This window comes from Dipodomys merriami, unplaced genomic scaffold, assembly GCF_024711535.1.
Source record: "Dipodomys merriami isolate MVZ:Mamm:240054 unplaced genomic scaffold, mDipMer1.0.p SCAF_24, whole genome shotgun sequence".
In the NCBI taxonomy this organism is placed as follows: Eukaryota; Metazoa; Chordata; class Mammalia; order Rodentia; family Heteromyidae; genus Dipodomys; species Dipodomys merriami.
The window spans coordinates 18,772,889-18,800,124 of NW_027203826.1; the positions used below are offsets into that span (position 1 = coordinate 18,772,889).

At 43.0% G+C, this 27,236-nt stretch overlaps 1 protein-coding gene across 9 annotated transcripts in view; it reads right to left on the reverse strand.

Annotated features, from left to right (window-relative positions):
- Positions 1 to 27,236, reverse strand: part of Cacna1e (calcium voltage-gated channel subunit alpha1 E) — a 468,612-nt gene that overhangs the window by 276,591 nt on the left and 164,785 nt on the right. For all 9 annotated transcript variants that reach the window (XM_070034322.1, XM_070034321.1, XM_070034325.1 and 6 more), the window contains exons 4-5: positions 6,199 to 6,304; positions 5,285 to 5,424 (exon numbers count right to left, since the gene is read on the reverse strand). In XM_070034322.1, the coding sequence (XP_069890423.1) occupies positions 5,285 to 5,424; positions 6,199 to 6,304 (246 nt within the window). The remainder of the gene's footprint in view (positions 1 to 5,284; positions 5,425 to 6,198; positions 6,305 to 27,236) is intronic.

The window sequence follows — 27,236 nt, forward strand, 5'->3', positions numbered from 1 at the left end:
ATAAAAAAGTTTGTTTAAAGGACAGTCATGGTAAAGACTGCCTATAATCCCATCTAGACAGGAAGTATAAGGGAGGATCATGGGCCAAGGCCAACCCTGGGACCAAACTTGAGACTCTATCTGTAAAACAACTGTTAAAAAGGCAGGAGAGACTGGAACAGCTCAAGTGGCAGGGTGCTTGCCTCACAAGTATAAGGTCCTGAGGTGAAAACCCAGAACTGAAAAAAACAAGTTGGTTAAAAGAATGGCAAACTCACTGTCTTGCAGCACAAATGAGAATGTTAAATTCAGAGTTTCTCAGTTCCAGCTTTTCCTTCCACAATCAATACTAGCTTTGCTGGATGAATCAATGAGTGAATAAACAAGCTAGTTAATGAAGAAATCAGCTGGAACTTCTCATGTGGTCTTTATGCTTCAAACCATATTATTCTGAGGGCAAACATGTCCTCTCTGGCAGGCAATTGCTTTGAAAGCTCATAGGGAGAATTCTTAGGAGAAGCGTATCAGATCTTGTCCTTCTAAAACCATACAGGTACCTTAGCCTTGGACAAGGACCATTTTCCTGATTATGTCGCCCTTCCCCACCCCCAAACAAAAGCAATGCCTCAAGAAGAATATGGAATCAAAGAGCTTTAAGACCACAGAACCTTTAGGGGTTATAAAGTTAATGAGCTAATGATGTAGGAATGAAGAATGTCAAGGAAGAAATTTGAAATCACATGATGTGAGCTCAGATTCTATGAACAGGGCCTACTATCATATGGCATATTCTCTCATGCCTCAGTTTCTTCATCTGTAAAATGTGGAAAAGATCCTTGCTGTGGTGTGAATATCCCTGACAAAACTCATGTCAAAATTCCTTTGCTGTTGTAACAGGATTAACAGTGGGAACTTTAAGAGGTTATCAGGCCATGAGCAGATCAAGGCTGCTCTCACCAGAATAGAAAAATGGGTTTGGCCCATTTTTTTTCTCTTTCTTTTGTGTCCATCATCACCTTGTGCTGCTCTCCACCATGCCATGATTTGGCAAGAAGGTTCTCAGCAAGTGCCAGGGCCAGGCTTTTATCCCAGCTGCCAGAATTCTCAGAAATAAATCCCTGTTGTTTAAAACAGTCTTAGATATTATGTGATAGCCACAGAAACAGACTCAGACAATCCTTTTTATGGGATTATGGGGATCACATGAAGTAATATACCTAAATTCATTCTCTCAGAGGTGGGGAATATCAGCCCATGGGCTGGGGAAGGCCTGAAAGATGATTTGGTTGGGACAGGACAGACACACTTCCATCTCATTGGCTGCCAGAGCCCCTCTGCCTATATTGATCAGACTATGAATGTCACCAATGGCCTTTGTTAGGAGAAAGGTGCCCCAGCCCTGTATCCTCAACACCAACTTACAGGCATAAGAATACTAGAGGGTGGAAAGTCAGAGGTAGTAAACAGAATGAGGTGGCCCAAGCCCCCTAAATGTTTGTCTCAGCAAAGGTGAGTGAGGAGAGACCCTGATCTAAGCAGGTATCTGACACCCTTCACTCCCTTCTGCCCACCACTTACAGACAGCTGAGAAGTTATACAACCTCTGCGCTGAGGTGCTTTTGCCATGCTATACACATGCTGTGCCTACAGTGCAGGTATCAGGAATTCTGTGTGGCCTGGAGAGAAAACTGCATGGGACACTTGTGGTTGTTGTTGGGTTTTTTTGTTGTTGTTGTTGTTGTTTTAAATCAGACCTGTATTCGATGATATAATCTGAACTCCTGAATCTGCCATGGAGAAGCAGGTGATCTTTGGATAATGACAGCACCTCTGTGAGAACTAGATGACTCATCTCTGGAGTCTGCTTTGCCTGCCTTGCTACCTTGGTGTTACAACATAGCTCATTGAATCTAAGACCCCAATAATTACCAAGTGCCCCATAATTTGATGTACCACAAGAAAGAAAAAAAATATCATCAACTACATTCTTCCAGGCTGCTATTACAAGACTCTGGCTGATTTTGCAGATGATATGCATCTTAAAAAGAGAGACAATATAGTAGGTAAACATCCTGTGTGATGATAAAAACAAATGAGGTTATCTATGCAGGTGAGTTATAACCAAAATCCTGCGTCCTCAGCAGGGAGCGCAAGAGCATCACACCTTCCTCTAGAGAACATTCATTCACATGTGAGTAAAGGAGAAGGAGATTCCTAGTTGCTGGGCAGAAGGCCAGGCAGTAGGTCTAGAGAAGGACCAGGAACAAAGCCCTATTGGCTCAAATGGAAATCAAGGGCTTTTTTTTTGGGGGGGGGGGAGGGAGGTGTCAGTCATGGGGCCTGAACTTTGAACCTGGGTGCTAGCCCTCCATTCTTCTGCTCAAGGCTAGCGCTCTACCACTTGAGCCACAGTGCCACTTGCAGCCTTTTCTCCTTATGTGATACTGAGGAATCGAACCCAGGGTCTCATGTATCAAGGCAAGCACTCTACCACTGAGCTACCCTCCCCCCCCCCAATCCAAGAAAGGGCTTTTTAAGGCCATTCCACAGAGCCAACAAAGCCTGAAGAGCCACTAGGATGAGAAGATGAACACAGACAGGTTAAGTGACTTGGTTAGGCGAGGACAACTCCTGTCCTGACATACAGGTAAGGAACAGATAGCCCCCCTGGCTGTGCCAACATAGGATCCTGCTGGCCCCCATCAGTCAGCTTCCTCAACAACATCACAACCCATTCCTGCAGCTCTTTCCATTTCTCTCTTGTCTAGTCAAATGGTCTGCTTCCTCCTCCTACTCTCACCCCTCATAGTTCCCACACACCCCTACGCACATACACCACACAACAACAGACTGCTCTATAAAGTGCACTTGCCCTAACTGGCTCCAGGATCCCTTCTGAATGCCAAAATTAACACATGCTCACATTCCTTATATAAAAACGGCATTGTATTTGCATATAACCTCTGCACTTCCTCCCTCTTGAATACTTTAAGCCACGTCTAGATTACTTACACTATTTAATGCAGTGCAAATGCTGGAAAATAGCTGTTTTACTGTATTGTTTAGAAAATAATGGCAAGAATAAAAATCTGTGTATGTTCAATATAGATGCCTTTTCCCCAAACATTTCCTATCTACGCTTGATTGAATCTGCTACATAGAATCCATGGATACAGAGAACTGACTGCATTTCAACCTGTCAACGTTGTCTGCTAAAATGTGACAACCAAAAGATGCATGTTGGAGCATCTTTAATAATTATTTATCATCCTAAAAAGCCAGAAAGCAAACTAAGTGTTGTTGAATAATGGCAAAAATGAGAAGCAAGCTGTGTACATCCATTTAACAAACTACTGAACAGTCATTACCGTTTTTTACTGAAGCAGGAGATAATGGGTGATAGGAAGATGGCATGTTGAGAATGGCAGTGAAATTACAAGCATTTGAAGGGAAGCTTCTTTGGCATTTAAGTGCTGGGAGAAAAAAGTCACAAAAAAAAAAAAAAACAACAACAACAAACCAGAAACTCTCTTAATCAACGAACTGTTTTTTTTTTTTCTTCTCTTCTTTAGGGTTTTCTGTATTTTCTTTAATGAACATATGGAACAAAAGGAAGGAACAAAACATTCAAATGGTCTCTGATACATACAGAAATGTGAGGGGCCAACCTTAACATGTACATATTACAGCACTTGTCTTCTATTCCTATTAAGGCCTTTTCAAGTGTAATATTTTCTTGACTTTAGAGACACTTAAAACATTACCAAGCTGCTGTTTTCTAGGATGATATACTTATGTAATGCTATACATAAATTGTACCTTCATCTATGAAATCATATTTGAAATGAAATTTTTTAGGAAAGTAACTTCCAGAAAATACTCTTATAAGACAATAGTTTTTTGAAAAGAAGAAGAAGGAGGAGGAGGAGGAGGAGGAGGAGGAGGAGGAGGAGGAGGAGGAGGAGGAGGAAGAGGAGGAGGAGGAGGAGGAGGAGGAGGAGGAGGAGGAAGAAGAGGAGAAGGAGGAGGAGGAAAGGGAGAGAGAAAGGGAGGGAGGATGCAGGAGGAGGGAGGAGGAAGAGGGGGAGAAGGAGGAAGAGAAAGAAGAGGAGGAAGAGGAGGAGGAAGAGGAGGATCACCCTATTTACTTATCCACTTCCTATATTGAAAGGTTAGCTGTTTAGGAGCTATACAGCAGTCCATTATATCTGCAACTATTTTTCTTTTACTCAATTGTTACAAGTCGAATGATCAAGTACACAAGTATTTCCATCAGAAAATGGATAAATGTAGCGATTTCCAGGCCTTTGCTCTTCTCAGACCTTACCTACACCCACCCTATTACCTGAAAAAAAAGTTAACTATTTTCTCCTCTTTTTGTTGGACCTATCATAATGTTGACTGCAAATCTCTCCCTCTTTGGCTTTCTATACCACTCTTCTCTTGTTTGAGTTTGAGATACTGTCCACTAGGCAGCTGGATATGAGCATTTCCATACCATGTCCCTTGCTACCACACTCACATAGAACTGCCTACCTCCCCAACAGACACCAAGAGTCACCCAACTCAAGACCCACAAACCCTAGAAACCCAGTACAGCAGACCTAGCACCACCTTGCCAAGGCCTGATACATATCACATTTGCTGCCGATGGTGCTGACTCCACCCAATGTCCCTGAACTATATTAATATCCCAAAGAAGGAGTTATCAAATATTTAACTAAATGTACCACCAGCATGTGTGACACTCCTGTGACTCTAGGTCAGCCCCAATATAGCACTGCTCTATTAGTTTCAAAGGAATGATTTATCAAACATTTTAATAGGATTCAATTTTAAGCTATAAATACATATAGAAATCCTTTTTTTAAAAAAAGAAAAGTCTGTTCTCGGAGCACGAGTCTTAATTTTCAGCTCAGAGAATATGGTTTGAGGTCTACTTCAAATCCCCAAAAGAAACAGAAACATCACAAGGATGAGGCTTTTGGCTCATCTCTTGGGGAGTACCTGTCAGACTAGCACAAGTCTGCGTACTTCAGTGGAAAGACCCGCCCCTCCCCCAGAAAATGGGTGTTCAGCAACTTTAGCCATGCACAGATTGGGAAGATAGAGCATCCTAAGTATCCCATGGCCTTTGCCTAAGGCCACACAACTTTCCACAGAGAAGGAGATTCGGCACTCATCTGCTTACTGTATACCCAACTCCCTCACTATAATCCAGCCCCTTGAGGAATCTTATCCATACCCAGACACACACACACACACACACACACACACACACACACACACACACACGAAGACTCACCCACTGAGGACCACGATAAAGTCCATCACATTCCAGCCATTGCGGAGGTATGAACCCTTATGGAAGATGAACCCCAGGGCCACGATTTTGATCCCAGCTTCAAAGCAGAAAATCCCAATGAAATACGGTTCTGTTTTCTCCTGTGAGGGTGAGAAACAAAAGCACCAGTGAGAGGAAGACTGTGCTTTATCAAACAGTGGCCAAAGTATATCCTGGCATCTCCTGCATGCGTGTGTGAAGCCTGCCCTAGCCCAGGTAAGAAATGGGCTGAAGGACAAAGGGGACTGTGGGCTTTCTGTGGAGCACACAGAGCCAGAGGGCCAGCTGTAAAAATGGACAAATGTGTGGTCACACTAGGGACTAGACTTTTCTCCCCTGACAGCACCTGAGGGCCCTGACTTTGCCAAGAGAAGGCCCATCTTCTTCATCGCTGATCTTTGTACTGGGTGGAAATTTTAGGGTTTTCATGCTCAGTTGATCAGCCCAGGGCCACTCACTCACATATTTAGACTTCAAGTGATTTATTTACTCTCTCCTGGGGAACAGATATGTGAATCATTCCTTTAGGGAGAATCTGGACATCAGCATTTAGCAAGTTCACAACCACCAATACACTCAAGCTTTCAGCTTCCTCCCTCTTCTCCTTTACCCTCCCTTTTTCCTCTCACTTCAAAATTCCCTCAGGAAAGAAGAGCAGAGCAAATGGCCCCCATATCTAGCTGCCATGTGGTGAACACACAAGTGTTTGCAATGCCCTCTTTTCTCTGTGAGTCCCAGTGGGGTTTTGTTGCTAACTTGTCCCTGGGCAAAGAACAAACCAACTCCTCACAGAGGAGAGGCAGGAAAGAGGGGAAGAGGGAGGGTGATGAAGCCAAGGATACGGGAGCAGAGGAAGCAGGATGGAGCACACATACCAGTCTTCGGGACATCGGGGTCTTGTCATCCTCAGGAAGATGCTGCTCCAAGGCCAAGACGATACAGTTGGCAATAATGGTGGCCAGGATCATGTATTCAAAGGGCGTGGGAAAAGAAGAGTTAAGGAACAAGTTCATCCAAGAGAGATAGACAAAGCATCTGACATGGCCAGGAACATAAATATACACACTTTATCACTCCCACTGTGCCTTGTAGTTTGCAAGATTTACCTCAGCTGGCAGGCAGGGCAGTGTCTGGTTCTGAGGATATGAAACGTAGCTATTTAATCATTGGGACTGGTTTGTGGTCACAAAACTTCTTTTCTGAGAAAAGGAAGCAGTCAGTGAATAACAGAATTGGGTATGCGGCAGATACTCCAGGTACTGGGTGAACATAGTCAAAAGGCAGGAACTAACCAGGGGTGCGTACAGAAGAAACACAATTCATGCTACAGCAGACCCCTGCTCTTCCCAATCATCAGGTTCATGAGGTGTATAGTGATTGTTTGGACCCAGCTGGGGCTGCCTGCCTTCTATTTTATCCCCCTTTGAGCCACCTTTTGTCTTAATATCCAAGTCAGGAAACACACCAGGGATCCAGGAGGATTTTTCATGGCTCCACCTTCTTTCCTAGGTTAATATCTATATCTAATATCTAATATCTATCTATAGTTAATAGAAAGGGATAACCTGAGTTAAAACCCACCAAGGCAAAGTCCAGCCTCTAGAAGCCAAACTGCAAATCAAATGAATGCCAGCTTTTATCTGTTATATTTTTCTGCACACGGTTGAGGGGCTCCCTGTACCTTTTTTGAAAAACAGGACTATGACTCAAACCCAGCATCCTGACTCCTGCACAAACACTCACTGCAAGCTCAGGGGAGGTGGGGCGATTGATAGGAAAAACAGAAGGAGGGAAACGCCAGCTCCCTTCTAGAGCCAGTCATCTGTCTGCACGTTAGGATTTCATCCTGTAACTATTGTTATGACAAACACAAAACAGCTGCTACCGCTGGCCTCCCAGAGCAACCTGTGCTCTGGCATTCCAGAATCTAGGCAGGAGAGAATAGAGAGGAGATCTGGCAAAGGAGAAGGAAATGCAGCAACCATTCCTCTATCTCCCCACGGAGCAGGGCCAGCTGTATAGGGCACAGAATCTAGAGTCTTCTTTTCCAATACAATGGGGCAAATAAATATGTCCCCTTATGCTTCCTACCCCATCTCTGCCATTAGTTGTATCGAGGACAAAGGCATCTCTGGGAAGGGCATTCTCCACGTAGAGGCCAAATAAGTAGCAGTGGTGTAAATAGGCTACTAGTTGCCCAGGAAGCTACAGGGGGAGATGGCTGGCTGTGTGTACACCCAAAGTCCTTATACTTCCCATGTGGCAGTGCCATCTCCTCCCTCTCTGAGTCTCATGAATTCTCCAGCAGCTGACCATGCTTCCTTCCCACACTCCTCCCAGTACTCACAAACTCCCCTCACAAACTTCCCCTTCCCTAGGAACCTCTACTTCTCTACCCTAAGCCCTAGGTCTGGAAGGGCCTCACGGGACCTCTAAGCCAGACTATGGCCTCCAGATCCCTTCATACTTATACAAGACAGAAGGAATCTCACCACAGAAAAGTCTCTCAGTCCCACTGGGCAAACCTCCTCCTCCAAACTCCCTGGATACTAGGTATAGCTCAAGAGTTAAACACGCCATAGGCACACACCTAGCTTGCATGCTCACCTCCTCAGAACAAGCCCCTTGCAACTTATCACCCATCAAGGCCACCAGTTACTGCAGGAGTACACCTCTCTCCCATGGCCAGCTCTAACTCAAAGCTCTGGACAAAAGAAGAATGATGATTAGAGACCACTTCTATGGCCAGGATCCCACAAAACCCCAAACACAGGCCAAGAATCCTAAGAACTATCAGACAAGATGAAGATGAGAGGAATCCATGTCCTTTCCTGAAAATACATTTGGGAGAATGTCCAGAAAGAGACCTGAAAACATGGCCACAAGTCCTTGCTGAATGAACAGAAGTGAAGTGCATTTCCAGCAGCATTCCTGTGATATAGGCCACAGCACTAGTGCCATAGGAACTTGCATCAAATGAATGAGGGAAAGCCTGGGTTAAGTAAAGTTAAGTAGGTTTCTTCCCAGTAGGACTCTTTGGAGCCTTTAGTACTACTGTGTACAGTATCCACCCTCACACACACACACGTACTCCTGAATAAGGTATTACCCTACACATTCATGTACACACATAAAGGGGCTAGGAACAGAACACAGCATACCCTGGACCCTTTTTCTGAGTCTCTCTCTTGAGGAACATACTTGAGAACTCTGTACAAAGGGCAATTCTTCCTGTCCATCCCCAGAAGTGGGGGAGAAGAGGGGATGTTGGCTCTGATGGGAGTAAAATTAATGCTTCTTCCATGCCATGCCCTAATAGCATTGTTCACAAGAGTATGGGGTCCACCTGGCCAGCCATTCTCATGAAAACTACTGAGTAGAGCTAAGGAGCTCAGGGTCTTCAAAGGAGCACTTTCCCGTTCAGACGACAGATATCACTAGCTCTCAGGGGACAGCTTTGGTCTGTGATTGCTTTTTAGGGTTTCATCTTCTCCACCAGAAGGGAATAAACCACAGACATCCAAGGAGGTGAACTCTCAGGCATGCTGAGACTTGAGGCAGGAAAGGGAGCTGGCAGCTGTGCCAGTGTTCTGCCCACTAACACCTGCTTGGAGTGTGGCTGCTCCACTGTCCCCACCCCCCACCCCACCTGGACACCTGCCTCTTTCTAGCCAGAAGGTCTCACTCTATGGCTCCCTGCTAGGACCTCTAAGCCCCAGTTGCCCAGGAGGTACAAACACAGATAACTGAGACTTGTCGCAGATATAACAGGAACCTCAGGAAGGACCTGATGGCCATTCTGTGACTGGTCAGGTATCTGGAAGGCTAGAAAGTCATAAAGTCTCAAATCTGGTGTTACCAAGCCCCCAAAACCAGAATCAGGAGATGGGCGTTTAATGTCTCTTGGGTTCTGAAAAGACCCTATTTCAACTTCTGCCAGATAATATTCCTGCCTGATGTCTAAGGAGCTTTTCAGAGTACTGATCCTATGGATTGCAATTCTGAAAACTGCTGTCAACAACACACTATGGAGATGAATCTCCTATAGACCTCAACTGAGGCAATGAAGAGGGTAAGGTATGACATACGGAAGGAAAGGTGAGATTTCATGTTCCCGAGAGCTGGGCGAAAGAAAGACAAGAACCAGGAAATCTTAAAGGACACCAGCAGACGAGAACACCCAATTCTATCCGGACCCCAGAAAGCCCTTTCCTTGGACTCCATTGTGACTTCCCTTGCTTTAATGCTTGATAAAAAATGTACTCATGGAAGTGGCGCTGTAGCTCAAGCGGTAACATGCGGTAGAGTGCTTGCCTTGAGCTGAAGAACTGAGGGACAGCGCCCAGGCCCAGAGTTCAAGCCCCATGACCGACAAAAAAAAAAAAAAAAAAAATGTACTCATTACCTTGCTCACATGATTGTAACCCCTCTGTACAGTATTTTCACAATAAAAACTTATATAAAAAAAAAAGAACGAACTTCACACAGAACATTAAAAAAAGAAAAAAAATACAGATTGGGAACCAACATCTTAGTCTTATACCATCAATTCCCATTCCGGTCATAAGTCAAGCCCAAAGTACAAAGTCACTTTGTGAACTGTCTCCTTGGCACTCACTTCTCTTTGCATAACGTATCACATTTTTATTTCTCCTAGCTCTTCCCACCTTGAAAGCAGATGTTACATTCACATCCCCACTAGCAATGATTAGCAGAGCCCCCGGTACACAGTAGAAGCTCAATCAATACTAAATGAAGGAAGAAATGAAGGTAAGGTACCCCCTAAAAAAGCAGCCCTATTGAGGAGCTATTATAAAGGCAGTGTAGTCCCTCTGTCCAGCTCAGATCAGGCTCCAGCTCACTCCTACCTTTGCAGGCTGGTTCCCTTTCTTCCTGCTAGCAGAACTCTAAGCCCAACAGCAGAGACTCTGCTCATCTCCAAAGGAAAGAGCCAGCTCTGCTGCTATCAGCCCACAAATTAAGCCAATGCATCTCACAGGTGACCCAAAGGTGTGACTTGATGGGTTAAAAACAGTTCCATGTAGCCATGGTCTCAAAGAACATTCCTCTACACTGCAATCATAGCCAGGGAGAATGTGAGTCTTTCTGCCTCCAACACAGTGGTTTCTGTTAGATACCATGTCTTACGTGAAGCTTATTTTGGAGAAGAATGTTCATCCCTGGAGTCCACATTGTTCATAGTTTACAATCTTGAACAAATGTAGCCTGGGAGTCTGAGACCAGAGGTTTTGTCAATCTTGATCAACCCTATATCTTTGTTCAGCACTGTGCATAGTGAACATCCAAACACTGGTACTTGGTAAATTATTAATTGATAAATGAATAGCAGGAGCCTGTCCCAAGTTGGAGGAAGAGACTACAACTGTCTTTATAATAGTTCCTCAATGGGACTGGCTCTTTAAGGGACCTCCTCTTCCCTCCTTCCCTCCTTTAATATTGATTGAGCTTCTACTGTGTACTAGGGAACCAGAGCCAGAGGTATCTTTTAAAAGATGTCCCAAATTTTCTTTACACTGCATACCTATCTGAACTTTTTATGCTGTATACTCTGAGCATATATTATATATTAAAAAGAAACAGAAAAGAAGCCAGGAGATTCTTTTAATGTTGAAAGAGAGGGAGAGAGCAAAGCGGGGTTGGAGGGCAGAATTCTGTCTTGCTGGAAAGATAATGAGAAGAGTCGGGTTGGCAGGGTTATTTACACTTTCTTCTTTCACTCCTTTGTCTATTGTCTGAATGTTATAATGAGCACGTACAAGTTTATACATCAGTTAACAATCAATTAAGGCTATATGTATTTAAACACACACACACACACACACACACACACACACACACACACACACACACACACACACACACACACACACACACACACACACACACACACACACACACACACACACACACACACACACACACACACACACACACACACACACACACACACACACACACACACACACACACACACACACACACACACACACAGCCTGAGTGGAGGAGGAAACTAACAGCCAGGAAAGCTATGCAAGCTCTCTGAGAGGATCAATTGCCTGAGAACAAAGCAAGGCCATACTGGCCTAAGTGAGAAGATAACCGTGACAGTGCTCTGAAGCCTGGAAAGAGGCCTCCTCTCCACCTCCTTGTCTGCTAGTCAACAGCCTCACTTCATAAACCTTCCTGTCTTCTCCCCAAACACCCCTTTGCTCACCCGTCTCTCCCTCTGAGCCACTAATGAGGGCATGTGCCACTGCAGCTCTCCATCCCCCTTCTCTGACGAGCAGCTTCAAGACAATCATTAGGGAAATGGTAAAAATAGGTTCACTTATTGATTTATCTCCTTTACCCAATGCTCCTTCCTTCAACCAGTTGACTTGTTTCCTTAGCAACACAGCTAATTTGAGCAAGGGCTGCTTGGCCTGCACACCTGCCATTCGTTCAATTCCTTCTTGAAGGCTGGGCAAGGGAGAATGCTGGCCCAGGGCTATGGGGGTGAGGGTGCTGGCTGTGCTTGCCAACAGAACCCTGGGGTCTGACCTGGAGCTCAGCCTCTCTACTGTCAGGCCATCACAGCTGGTTCTGTCCTGCCTTGAGGTGTGGAGGCGCAAGTCTGTCGGGGATAGGCTCCAGATACAGATAGTAAATGGGTATTGCATCCCTCAAGCCACCAGGTACTGGTTCAGACCTCTCTGTCCTCTTTCAGAGCCTCTGACATCACTGCACAGGAGATTGGCTATACTATGAGGGCTCTACAGAGTCACTGGGGACAGGTAGGTCAACAGAATACTGTGCTGTCTTCTGACTCCAGACATAATGGAGACCATGCTTCTGTGGGAGTAACCTGTGGTCACTCCGGCACTTCCCAGAAACTGCTGGGTACTTCTAGGAAAGGCCATAGTCTCCAGGGAGAACTTTCTCAGCCGCCTTTAGCCATTCCCGTCCCTCTTCTCCAGAGCCAGAACAATCTCTCCTCAACAAGGCTGCTCTCCTCTTCTTTCAGCCTTCTATTTGAGGATGTCCATTCCAAAGCAATGTAACAGTCTCTGAAGATGATCTAGATGCCTTTCCATCCCCTCCCTCACCTGCACATAAAGACAAGAGTTGGGGAAAGTTGAGTATGTTGTCTACTCTATCCAAAGTGACCATGTAAATGATGAATGATAGTGAAATACTACTTGAGGCCACTCTGCTACTGGAAAAAAAAATCAAGATCTTCCTCCAGATGTGGATGTGACTGGAGTAATGTTATCTTGGTATTGAGGATTCTGACTGTAGAAGTTATGCCAGCATGTTGCTCAAGTGAGGAGAAGGCCATCACCCTCCATTCCCAAAGAACAAATCACAAATATGAAAAGATCAATACCTGGAATGACACATGAATATGAAAGCCCTCTGAAATAGTAGGATATTATACAAATGCAGTCACTTTTATTATCCTACTAAATCAATCTTAAAGCATCTGCTGTGGCTCAAAGCTTTGAAGAAAGCATCTGTTAGTGGTCACAGCCTCCAGCCACAGCCACAGCTGAGCTGGCTGCAGCCATGGGCCGTCCCTGGAGAGCCCCATCCTGCTAAAGAATTTAAAAGAAAATTATGGTAATGGGTCGCCCAGGAGACAGTGAAGACATTTGGCCCAGAATCTCCTGGGAATATGGAAAGAACATCCAAACACCAGTCCCCCACTGGAGGATTTATGAAGCTGATGGCTCTGATGCAATCTCTCCCAGTGATTAGAAGGGGCATTAATCACAAGGCCAGAACTAAAATCTGGGGGGGTGGGGGGTTGAACCACCACAAAAGTCCAACTCCCGCTCCTACAGATCCTGATGGAAATGCAGTGAGATCATGCTGATGAGATCATGTCCTCTTCACCAGAGACCGCTGAGAAAAACACATCTGTCTGGGAGGGACGACTGATATCAACGAGGTAGAACCCTGTACCTAAACCACAGACACAACTGCGAGCCATCACTCCAATAGTGTGTGTCTGCAACCCTCAGGATCTTCCGCACCCTCCCACCAAGCTTCTCCATCTCTTGACTCCTCTACCTGTGACATGAGTGCAATTCTTCAACCTTCAGTCTAAAAGGCAGATCCAGACCAGCCCTATTAGAACAGGCCCAGGGTCAGCCATCTTCACGTTCTCTCCCAATTATGGTATGAAGTAGAAGTCAAAGATTTAACATATGGACCTTCCTATTGCCTCTTAGCAAGCCAACCTGCCACAGGACGAGAGCACTCAGGACAGAGGTCAGCTCTAGCGCAAGGAGTCTCATCCAGAGATGGCTCCACATGGGCTTCCGAGTACTCCCTCCCACGGCCTACCTCTGAAGATCAGAGTCCTGAGCAAAGCCAAGGAAATAAGCAGAATCCTTCAGGATTCTGAGGTGCTGCAGATAAATCTCTCAATTCCTTATAAACAGACATTCACTTTATGAATTGGCCAAAGTGTGAACCACCATCATATCATATCAACTCCATTTTCATCTCCTTTCTCAATTCTCTTATTTAAGTTCCCAGTCTTTGTCCTGGGCTGATCAGCAAATAATGAACTACATGTTACCTTTGAAGGACTGGAGCTAGCCGGAACCCAGTGGCTCATACTGTAATCCTTACTACTCAGGAGGCTGAGATCTGAGGATCACAATTCAAAGCCAGCCCAGGCAGAAAAGTCCATGAGATTCTTCTCTCCAATAAAACAACCCTTCCAAAAGAAAGCCAGAAGAAGAGCTCTGGCTCAAATGGTAGAATGCCAGTCTTGAGGGGGGAAAAAAAAACAGCTCTTACACCCTTAGTTCAAGCCCCAGGACCAGCACAAGGGAAATAAAAATGAGAGGGTTGGTGGGGGGAGAGGGGAGGTATCTGGAGCTAAAGCTTCTCCACGTGACCTTTATCAGTGCACAACCCTGGCTGCAAACCTGAAAAACACACTGCCTTTCCTTCCCTCTGCCACCCGTGGCTTCCCACCGATGGCAGGAAGAATGTACTGTTGACATGAAGAAAAATAAGGAGACAGCCTCTGCGTATTCCATATTGTCCCATTTCATTGTCTTATTGCATTTCTCACAATCCAGTCTTGTCTTTAAACACCGTGTGTGTGTGTGTGTGTGTGTGTGTGTGTGTGTTTGTGTGTGTGTGTGTGTGTATCAGACTGAAGCACCAAACCCCTTTTCTTTAACACAAAACAAAAACGCATCACATGACTTCCAGCCTTAACATCAGTTTTTTAACTTTAGTTTCCATGGTGGTGGGATGCAACCTGCCATCACCATGACAACAGCTGCCTCTGTTCAATCCACCATCTGACAGGCAAGCCTGAGTACACATCCGTGCCCCTCTCTCTCTGTCTCTGTCTGTCTGTCTGTCTGTCTGTCTCTCTCTCTCTCTCCAAGAAGATAGAAATGCCATAACACCTGCTCCTAAACACTTAAAACCTAATGAATGAAAGGTAAAGAAAGAAGTATAATACCAAGACAAAGAACCCCTCAGAGGATTTTCTGTTTGTCAGAACAGCTCTATCCCCCTTGCAGAGTTCAATGAACTCAGTTACTCAAAACACAGGGTCCTTAGCATTACTCTTTGATTATTAAACCATGTCCTACCTCTAATTGTCTTTGGATCAGAGAATTCAACCTAACTCACATGACCCCCCCATCTCTATAGAAAGTCATTGAAATTGTTGAAATCATTGCTACTTTGGCAATCTCAGTAAGGGGCAACTAAGGTTCAGAGACAGAGTAAATTCCAGACCCACCCACATCTAGTTCCCAAAGAAGGGAATGTACTGGTCTGAGAACCAAGCTCTATTTCCTCTTTTTTTTCTCTCTCTCTCTCCTTGTGCCCCTTTTAGTAACAGTCAGCTGGAAAAATCTTAACAAATTCATTTATGTGTCTAACTGGATCATGGACTCTAAACACTTGTCATCTGACACACCATTTTGGTGATCAGGATACAAATTAGTGAATACTATAGAAAAAAAAGAAAAATGATACAAGAAACACAAAAGGCTAGTTGAAGAAACAAAACAGCAGTAGGGAAATCAACTATTTCAGAAATTAGAATTCATGCTTGATGACACCACTATATCTGAGCCCATGAAGAGTCTACCAACAACAATATATATTTTAGGAAAAGACTGTGAGCTACGGTTGTTAGCCACACTCAAACAGTACTCTACTCACATGATAGAGAAGAGGGGCTAAGATGGTACTCAGAATGTGTACAGAAAAAAAAAAAAAGTAGCCTTTGTGAAAGAGTTCACAGACCATCTCTGGGAAATGTTTTGTTTGAAAAGTGCAACTGTACCTTAGTGTTCAAAACCACGTGATGAGCCTGCAAGGTACATGAGAAAATGTTGAATGAACTATGGATGTTCAGTGTTGAAAGAGAAGAATCAAGAGATGTCACAGTTGCTTTGAAATATCCAAAGTGCTAGCTTGCAACAGCGGGCTGAGATTTTGTCTTGTCTTGTTTTTAGTCTGTTTTAGGGGGTAAAGACCCACCTCAATGCAGATCTGGAGAAACAGGAACAGGATGGATTATTTCGATACGTAGCTAAGTGAAGTATGGTGTTAATAAATATTTAATAGCCAGGAGAAAAGCTTCTCATATAGCATTTGTCAGTTTTTTGGGTGGAAATACTTTCTTCCTTCCCTCTCCCAGAAGTAGCCAATTTCAGGTTACCAATTTATATCAGTGGACACAAACTCTAGGACAGACATACATAAATCATACTCAAGAGCCAAGATGTGCTAGTCCCACCATACCACATCTCTAGGAGTTGTCAGAGATGAAAAGATCCCTGCATTTGATAGGTGTCCTGCTAAGTCAACCCTCACTTGCGTAAGGAGTTAGCTAACCAGTAGGAAGCAAGGCCAAGGAGTTTTCAGTCACTGACTCAAGGGCCTTCTAAGTAAGCATGACTTTTTTCCCTTACTCTCAAACTGCCCCCAGCTTAGACCTGTCTTCAGGATATCTAGAACATTGCCCTCATCACAGAAGGCTATCACCTGCAGCCAGAAGAATGACAGAAGTAGCCATAGGTGAAAGATTTTGCCAATACAGTATCACACAGAAATTAATCACCTCATTCTCTCAAGCTAAATTCCTAGGTGTCCAAGAGATGCAAGGTGTTGTACAACTGCACACATAAAAGAAACAGAAGCAAGTGGACCCACCTCTTGCTCCAGAAGATCAATAGATGTCTCAGCCTCAACTGAGAATCATCAGGAATGCTTTTGAAAATTAAGGATATGCTATGAGCTGATGGCACACACCTTTAATCCTAGCTACTTAGGAGGCTGAGATCTGAGAATAACAGTTCAAAGCCAGCCCAAGCAGAAAAGTCCATGAGACTCTTATCTCCGACTAACCACCAAAAAACTGGAAGTAGAGCTATAGCTTACATGGTAGAGTACTAGCCTTGAGCAAGAGAGTTCAAGGACAATTCCCAGGCCCTAAGTTCAGGCCTCCAGCCTGGCCAATTAAAAAAAAAGGATATAAGCTGGGCACCAATGGCTCATGCCTGTAATCCTAGCTACTCAAGAAACTGATTATGGTTCACAGCAATCCAAGAGAAAATCCCACGATCTCCAAAATAACAAAAAGCTGCGCTTGAGGTATGACTCAAATAGTAGGGTACCAAGCAAGCCAAACAAGTTTGAGGCCCTAAGTTCAAACCCCAGTAACACCAAAATTAAAATTAAAATAATAATAATAATGATACCAAATCCCACCTCCAGAAATTCTGGTGTGTCTTGGCAGCAGTCTGGGATTCAGCATTTCTAGAAATTCCCACACTGATTCTAATTTACAGCACCAGACTGCTTTTGGTGCTTGAGGCCATGCAAGTTAGTAGTGTCCTCAAATCAGGTTCAATAGCAGTTGAAAAACTGTGTGCTCCCCAGAGTACACAGGGGAGGACTGGAAGGCACCATAGAGTTCTACTAACTACTCCAACACACTCATTTACAAATGCAGATACCAGGATCAGAGGTGAAATGAGACTTTGCTACAACCTCTTTGGACCCTTAGTTTTCTCTTGAACAATCTTAAGAATCAGCAGAACAATTAGATAAAACTCCCTAACTAAAATGGAGGAAACTAAATAAAAGAGGGGTTTTTTTAGCTTACATCTTGGGCTATTCAGAATAGTTTACCTGTCCTGGGGCCACTGAAGAGTCCCATGCTATCATTGCATATGGTTCTGCAGCAACATCTTTGGGAAAAAGTGCCATTGTTTTGAGTCATTGTTTCCCATCCTCACTGGATTCGTAACAGGTGGCTTTCATCCTTATGGATTATTATTCTCTTGCCCATTCTGACTTTTTTGAAGTGCTTTCTCAGTCATTGTAATCCTTACATCCAGTCTTCTATGCCCCATAAGAAATAACCCCAAACATTCTTGCTAATAAAAAGATGAGAAAGTCCCAGAAGATGAAAGAGCTAGAAGGAAGATGACTGACCAGAGGAAGGGTACAGAGGTAAAAGAAATGTGATGAAAGGAACCTGGGGTGTTTCAGACTAGAAAACCCAGGAGCCCTAGGCTCCAGCCTCTGACTTCTCATTTGTTGAGAGGTATAACAGATCCCTTATAACAGACATCAGCCTTCTTACATCAAGTAAGGTTCTGATCAATGTTTCTCTTAGGTTCCTGTAACTAATACCCTAGTACCCTATAATGGGTAGGGAAACGGGGAAGAAAGGGTGACCATGCATTATTACAACTGAAAGAAGTCACTTGTGATGATGCTACTAAGGCAGACATCCAGCAATAGCATTCATAATGGAATCCTAACACATCTAGGAACCCCTTGAAAGTATCTAAAGTCCAAAGACATTTTTCTAAGGAAAAGAGCTACAGGACCACCTGAATTGGCTAGAAACTTCCTACTAGGTGGCCAATGAAAGGTTCAAATCCTCATAATGGTGGCCTGGTAGGTGAACATAGGGTGCTTTTCCATAAACCTACCATAAGCCTCTCCTGATTTCAAGGAAAGTTTTTAATTTTGAGTTCCACTGGGATTGATTACCTCATGATGACCCTTATTACTTATGATATCATCATCTACTGTTATGTATTCCTAATATGTCATAAAATTTCTTTTTGGAAAAAAGAAAGAAGTGAATCTTCTGCAGCCTCCCTACCACCCCCAGACCCTATTTCCTTAAAAAGCTGTAAAAACAGAAGCATTCAATCAGTGAAAGTTCAAGAAAGAGTCATGAAAGCTACCACCTCCACACTGCAGCTCCCAGGATGGGTACCTATAACACACAGGACTGACAGGAGGCTTTTTTGAAGACTGGAAAAAAGAAAATGGCCTTCACTTGCCAATTTTGAAAGGAAAATTGGCATTTTCAAATCAAAGGCCCTCTGCAACATGATGAAGGGAGTGTGGCAGTAGAGATTTATAGGAAGGAGGAAAACATACAGCCAGGATCCCATTCCATTCCACCAACATGGCCAGATGTCTCAATCTGCTCTTTTTCCATCTACTAATCCTTCTCTCTTCCATGGGATTAGCCACAAGCCCAATATGTGCCATAAATACATGCAGGTAGTCCACGGTGTCCTGATGAAAAGATTCTCTTATTAGAATAGTCTGATAGTCTTTTGACTGACCCAAGGCATTGTGGTACAAAGGAAGGAGATCTCAGAGTCAGAGTTGGTCTAGTCACATGGACCTATAGACCTAAGCTACTCATCTGTAAACTGAGAATAACAATACCCACTTCATATGAGACTAGAATGAATTATAAATGACTCCAAAACATATTGCACAGTGCTTATTATACAACTGGCATTCATTAAAGTGAGTTTTTTCCATCCATCCCAGGAATTCATACTGAGTATCCAAAAGCTGATGATGATAGGCTGGATGATAGGCTGTATGAAATACTACCAGAATTGTATGATAAAGATAAATGAAGCTAGGCCAGGCAACTGGTGGCTCATGCCTATAACCCGAGCTACTCAGGAAGCTGAGAGCTGAGAATAATAGTTTGAAGCCAGCCCCAGCAATAAAGTCTGTGTGACTCTTATCTCCAATCAAACACCAAAAAGCCCAAAATGGAGCTGTGGCTCAACTGGTAGAGTACTAACGTTGAGCACAAAAATTCAGGGACAATGCTCAAGTCCTGAGTTCAAGACCCAGAACTGGCAAAAATAAGAAAGAGAGATGGCCAGCCTTAGGATTGTGCAGAGTTATTCTCAGCCCTGATTTTTCTAAGCAGAAGTGTGGACAGCTTCTGGACAGTTCTACTATGGTAGACTCAATTTCTTTGCTCTCTTTAGTCTGTACAATGATACTTTTGATGAAAAGAAGCCATCTTCCTACACCTATGCATTAAGAGAAGTCATTTGTTACCCTCTTATTTGTTACCCAGGGATGTAACATCCTTCTCCACAATCCTTTTTTTTGGGGGGGGGGGCAGATGGTGATCTCAAAATAAATAAATACACACACACATATATAACTGTCTATAAGAAAGGAGCATTCGCTTGTCAAAATGCCCAGATCTCAGCCTGCTCCCTCCTCATGTGACCACATCCACCCCCTCGTCCACCTCCAGACAAACCCACGTCCTTCAACTGCTCCTCTTATCAACAGACCAGAAGAACACATGCATCATTTCGCATCCATATGGCTGTTATTTCACAAATACAAATTTCCATGCAAATCCTATCCAAAGTGAGCAGAAATGAGAGACAGTTCCTTAAACTTTTTCAGGCCCACTCTCTAATTCCTTCAGAGGCTTCTGTCTGGTCTCCAGTCACCAAGTGGCACATTCTAATTCTCCATTGCCCAGCATACACCAGTCCCCAGTTCCTACAGGTAAAATGCCCTCCAGTATCTCAGGCCAGATGCCTTTCTTGAGCTCATTAGGCAAACCTCCCAGGGCTAGAGGCCATGTAGTTTCCCTCTCCAGACACAGTGCTCTAGCTTTTTCAGAAGCCTCCTCTAGAGTCCATGGGTTCGAATCCTTACTCCCTTTTCAGATGGAACAAAGACAGAGATCTTGAATATCCCAGGAAGTTGATTGGCAGAGACTAACTGGTTAGTTTGGAAAACTACAACCTTTGAGGAAATCTTCCCAGAAGCCAAGCAGAGATGCTCTCCCTGGGATCCTTCCCTATGCCATCAACCAAACATTTGAAATGTCTGGCTACCAAAGGAAACCAAGTGAGTTTGTTCAAGCTGTTGATGGTTTTAAATATCTGGTCTGCTTTAGTCAAAATCCTGCTAGGTCAATTGTGCCTCATAATTACTCCTCAAGGGTTTCCTTTTTTTGTTTTCTAGATTATAAACCTAAGTGCATATGTTGGTATAACATTGGCATTAAAAAAATGTAAAGGAAGCCGGGCGCTGGTGGCTCACGCCTGTAATCCTAGCTACTCAGGAGGCTGAGATCTGAGGATCGCAGTTCAAAGCCAGCCCGGGCAGGAGAGACCGTGAGACTCCTATCTCAAATAAACCACCAGAAAACCGGAAGTGGTGCTGTAGCTCAAGTGGTAGAGCGCTCGCCTTGAGCTGAAGAGCTGAGGGACAGCGCCCAGGCCCAGAGTTCAAGCCCCACGACCGACAAAAAAAAAAAAAAATGTAAAGGAAAACATGTTTTAATGTTAATATTTTACATTTTATTTTAAAAACGAAATCCCAATAACTAAGATGCAAAAAAGGAGCTCATGTAAATAAAAGTACCTAGCTGAGACTGACTATGATCCGGCCTCCAGCTCTCATCCACTCTGCTGCCTTGGTGAATGAGTTAATCTCTCCATGCCTTAGTCCTCTAACTGCAAAATGCAAAAATCAGGAAAGTATAAAGCCACAGAATCATCATGAGAAATAAATGCAATAAGGGCATCTATGGGACACACAGTGTGGTAATAAGAAAAATTGTAAATGCCCAATAAACTTGATATTTTTATAAACCCATCATACTAACACTGTACTAAATCCTGATGTGTTTATGAAGGACTCCATGTTAGCCGACGCTGACCCTTCAACAGTCCTAGAAGCTTGAGAAAGCGTGAAAATCGGGCTCCATCTCATAAGATCCCTAAGAAGACCTACACAAAGGCCACGGGACTTTTATCACATGTGAACAGTACCTGCCAACACTCCAGAAAGAAATTTGCTAAGAAGCCTGGTGCTGGTGGCTCATGCCTATAATCCTAGCTAGTTAGAAGGCTGAGATCTGAGGATCATGGTTCAAAGTAAGCCTAGGCGGAAAAAAAAGAGAAAGAGACTCTTTATCTCCAATTAACTAGCAAAAAAGTCAAGAATAGTGGCTCAAGCAATAAAGTACTAGCCGTGTGTGAGAAAGGCAAACAAGATCACAAGGCCTTGAGTTCAAGCCCTAGTACTGGTATTTACAAAAAAAGAAGCAACAGAGAATCATGTGAAATAAGTATTACAATAAAAGAGAATGTTCAACCACACACACATACACAAAGGAAGAAAGAAAGAAACCTGCTAAGAGTCTAGAGGAAGACCGTATTGTTACAGGAGAAAACTTGGCTGCAAGTATTTAACATTGAATCATCCATAATTAACCAGATACTAATAACTAAGAATTATTATTCTCCGTTTACTATATGCCAAGCATTCTCCTGTGCAGTTGATATGCATTTTCTCATCTGATATTCACAAAAAATTCTCCAACCTACACCCACAGGTAAAATTACTATTTGCATTTTATGTCTGAGGAATCAATGGACAGCAAGATTCAGCAGGTTGCTCAGGTCTGCAGCTAAATGGCAGAGGCAGTGCTGAAATGTGAATGTAGAAGCAATTTCTTTAACAATGATATTCTAGTGTTCCATGTAAAGCCTGATAAATCTAGAACTTTCATCAACTGGGCATTGAACTTGATGATGGCTAATATCCCTCCAACTCCTGCAGTCTTTTATTGTCTAGGAAAGAAATAAAATATTGTCTGAGTCCCTGAAAACGATACCTAAAGTGAGCTTTGCAGAAAGCACTAGCTTAAAATAGACATGAAATAGTCATGGAAGTAGGTATTGATTTCAGTAAAGCATGTGACAAGGATATCTCCCACAATTATTTTACAGACAAAATAGAGAACTGTCAGTTGGTTAAAACACAGTTCAGAGAGTCTGAGAAAAGCCAGGCAATCAATGGGCATTGGTTATCACACCGATGATAAGCAGAAGAGGATCATCAATTCTAACCATATTTTACCAATTATTTGGATGAAGGCATAAAGCACATGCTTATCAGGATCTTCAGATGACATGGAGCTCAGAGTGAGGAGCAACGATCAAACAGCTACGTCCAGAGACAATTCCTCGCAGAAAGCACTGGAACGCAGCTGAATCACAAGTTCTCTAGTGGTAACCTCAGGCCTGTGACCTACTTTTCCTTAGCCTCAGTTTCTCCCCATTTAAAAGGTAGCCAGTAACACTTGTCTCACTGGACTATAGGTTGTTTACATATAAACAGTCTGAAATTCACCGGATGCTTAATGAATATTAGCTCCCTGTCCACACCTGGGGACTAGAAGGAATCTAGATTCAAAACTAAAAGAGAACAACAAAAGAGGAAAAACAATTCTGTTATCAATTCATATTTTAAAAATCCAAGGGTTTTAGCTGGCTACAACTTCCACTTAGAAATAGAACATCATTTCTAAAAACAGCAATTACAACTTAAATTCATTTAAAGAAACAAACAAGTTAAATGCTAATGTCAATAGGTATTGTCTGGCAATTAAAAACTGATAATAGCCTCTCCCCTTGCAGGGACTTTAAAACCAATACTAAAGCTATGTGGTAAGTGTTATAATACAATTACTATATAGGCATATGTGAAATACCAAATTTAAACCCCCTTGAACAATGAACCTATAAGTAAATGAATGACAGGAAGGCACAACAGGTCACCTTGGGGGCAGGTAATAGTGGAAAGGGGAAGGGCATATAGAGGGGATGAAAGAGGATGAATATGGTCAAAATGCTTTGTGTGCACATGTGAAAATGGAACCACCAAGCTTGCTGAGATTGATTTGGGAAGTGATGAGAGAGAATGAGGGAGAGTAAAGCATAAGGAAAGTCTGATCAAGATGGCTTGCATGGGGCTGGGAAGGTGGCTCAGTGGTAGAGCGCTTGCCTTGCATGGATGAGGCCCTGGGTTCGATTCCTCAGCACCACATAAGCAGAAAAAAAAAGCCGCAAGTGGTGCTGTGGCTCAAGTGGTAGAGCGCTAGCCTTGAGCTGAAGAGCTGAGGGACAGTGCCCAGGCCCAGAGTTTAGGCCCCCCCAACCAGACCTAAGAAAAAAAAATCTTTTTTTTGCATGTATGGACAAGTCAAAATGAAACTTTCTTATACAACTAATTGATGTTAATATAAAATGTGAAAAAAAATAGAAAATATCCAATGGGAGAACAAAGGAGCGAGTTGGTCTGATCCACCAAGAGAAATCAAGGCAGGTTTCACAGAATTATTGGCTTTTCAGTATAATCCTAAGCCCAGTAAAAGCAGCAGCAAGTGAAAAGGCACCAAGTCCTACAAGAGGATTAATTCTCTGCTCAGAAAAGCCGGAGAAATGACTATAGAGGTGAAGGCAGGTTCCTGAGAAGACCTACACGTCATACCAAGAGAAACTCATCCAGCTAAAAAGTTTTTAAAAATACAGCCTAAAGGAGACTTTAGGCTTGCTGGTTCATTATCGTCTCTGCCTGTTCTATCCTGTACAGTAGCCACTAGCCACATGTGGCATTCTAAGATTACATTTATCGAAACCAAATAAAATTTAGCTCTCAATCACATTAGCCCTATAGCAAGTGCTCAAAGAGAACATGTAGCCAGTGACTCCCATATTAGATTTAAAAAATACATATTAAAAAATACTTATCACATCATCACAGAAAGTTCTTGTCAACAGGGGCATACCATGGCCTAGGCTATTAGGTAAAGAAGAAATTGACTTGGTCAGTATTACTTCACAGAACAGACACCACTGGGGCCAAACAAAGCAATAGAAGCTTAGGGAGATGTAAGTCAACTTTTTATTCCTTAAGTTTTCTAGTAACAGAAGAACAATTTGTCACTAGACGTATCTGACAGTCATCTACTTAGGTGATAAGGGCAGAGTTAACGCTCTTTGGTCAGAATGTTTATAATCTCTCATAGCAATCTGGTTGACAGATTAGGACAAACTTCACAAAGAGTTCCTGCCATGCTTGTATATAAAGGTTTTGATGTTGGCATGAGAATCACTTTTCCTGATAGTCCAACTTCCCACAATATGGGAAGTTTTTTAACAGTAATTTTTAAATTGTCATTCACAGACCTCTCAAACTAAATGCAAAACTGAATGTAGATTTTTCTGGAAAGAGGGCATCATTAGAATCATGATTCTAGCTGGGTGCCAGTGGCTCATGCCTTTAATCCTAGCTACTCAGAAGGCTGAGATCTAGGATCATGGTTCAAAGCCAGCCCTGGCATGAAAGTCCATGAGACTCTTATCTCCAATAAACCACTCAGAAAACCGGAAGTGGTGCTCTGGCTCAAGTGATAGAACACTAGCCTTGAGTTGAAGAGCTGAGGGACAGCGTCCAGGTCCAAAGTTCAAGCCCCACAACCAACCCCCTCCCCCCGCCAAAAAATAGGAGCATGATTCTAATAAAGAAAACAAATAAATGCTACATTAGAAGGATACCAGAACTCCAAAAAGAATCATCTAGATGCCATGCAGGTGGTTCCTTACTCTCAAGTTCTAAACAGAGTTTAGTACTGACCCTTAGGAAACTGAAGATTATCACCCTAAAACTGAGCAGTTGCACTGTATTCTAATCTTGATCAAGGAGAAAGGAGATGGAAGCCTAAAAGAAAATGAAAATAAGACCCAAGCACAAAGGCTGGATCATTCAGAATGAAGTTAGGGAAGGTATCATCATCAGATGATGTCTCGCTGAGATGCCTGTTGAAAGCTCACTTGGAAATAATGTTTCAATGTTAGCCCACAAAAACAAGCACACCCAGATAAGTGTAATACGAACTTACCAGCTGGGCAAGTTTCCCAGCAAATCTAAAGCCTGCTGAGCTATCATTCCATTTAAAAAATAATGACTGTTCTAACCACCACTTGATGATATGATAATCATACCAGAGTTCATCTCCAATTCTATAGTATTTTTAGAATTGAAAGAACTGATTTCTAGAATGATACAACAAATCCACTTTCATCTGGTGTAGCTGGAAAAGAAAGTTTTAGTGAATGTGACAAATTAACAAATAATTAATAAATAACAAATTAGCAAATAACAATGTGATCAACAGTTACTTTGTGTATCCATATGGCTTATAATTTGCAGAAGCTCAAATACAGTACAATGAAGTTCACATACCATTTAAATGATGTCCAACATAAGGTAATGAGTGCTTTCTTGGTAATATATAGAGCACCACAGCATTCTGGGTGCCTCAGGGCCATCATTACAGATCTCAATTGTCATTGTACTATAGATCACTGGGTGGCAATGAATAAGGTGGTCTTTACAACAAAAATGACAGCTAATTAATGCTCTGCATTTTCATTGGTAGTAGGGAAGTCCCACACTGGATAATACAGAAACTGGAGTGATCCTGAGCAACATTATAAAGTAGGTAAAGCTTGTCTCTTATAACTTTCTAGTCCTAGGTGATGATCCTTCACTGCCTTAGAAGCCATCCACACTACCATAATACTACCTCATACTACCATCAGCCATACTCAGTCCTACAGATCCTGTCCAGGACAACACTAGGCATATAGTAGGCACATTGCTGATGTTTGTTACATCAATAGTATCTGATTTAATTAGAAATCATTCAACTCAAAGCTGAATATACATACAGAATGCTTACCCTGTGTCATCACTGTGCTATATGCTGGAACTAGCAGGAAAAGCCCATTTTCAGAGGAGCCTATTCTCCACTATAAGGCCAAAATAAACAAGATAAACTAACTTCAACATGGTGCTGCCTCACTACTTGAACCCAAAGTTAGTGAATGCAGAACTTTTGGCCAGCATATGAGAGATTGGAAATGGGGATTATCCTCAAAATTTGCAAGACCGTCTTCTCTAAAGGCCTTTTTAGGCAGAGAACAAAATCACATAGAGCAATAGGTGGTTCTCAGAATACAGTCAGCATCAGTGTCATTGGGGAACTTGTGATGAATGAGAATTCTCAGCCCTCCCCCCTCAGATCTACTGAGGCAGTATCTCTGGTTATGAGGTCCAGTGATCTGTCCTCTAACAAGCCCTCCAGGTGAGTGTGAAATACACTGATGTTTAAGAGCCAGTGCTGTGATAGGACAGGCAGAGTCCATACATTTGACAACTAAATGAGAAATTAGCTTTGATGCTGATGGAAATCCCCTGCTGAACAGAGTGATGGCTGGCAGAATGGTAGCAAAATAGTTCCCAACAGCACACAGCTGGAAATTGCCAGGATGTTAGTAAGTGTTGAAAATTCATTTCATGCTTTTTGACTCTGACCAGCCCCACGAGACAATAGTGTGGAAACTGAGAAAGAAGCCCAGAAAAGTTTGAGAACTTTCAAACTACAGCTAAGCTGAAGGCTGGGAAGATTCCGTGAAGATTCATTTTCACAGCCTCCTCTCTGGTCTAGACCCACTTGTACCTTAGTAATGGGAGTAATATCCAAATCGAGTGACCAGCAAAGCTCCATTTATGGCACTGGCCTTGGCATTTCTTCTTTTCCTCCTCCCGTTATCTACCATCAAGCCATGTCTTATTTTTTTTTCTGAGAGGAGGAAATAAAGACACATCTGAAAAAGGGAAGCTTTACAAACTCTCCAGAGATGTAATATAAAGCAGCAAACATGTAGAAGGACCAAAAGCATTCACAAAATAAGTT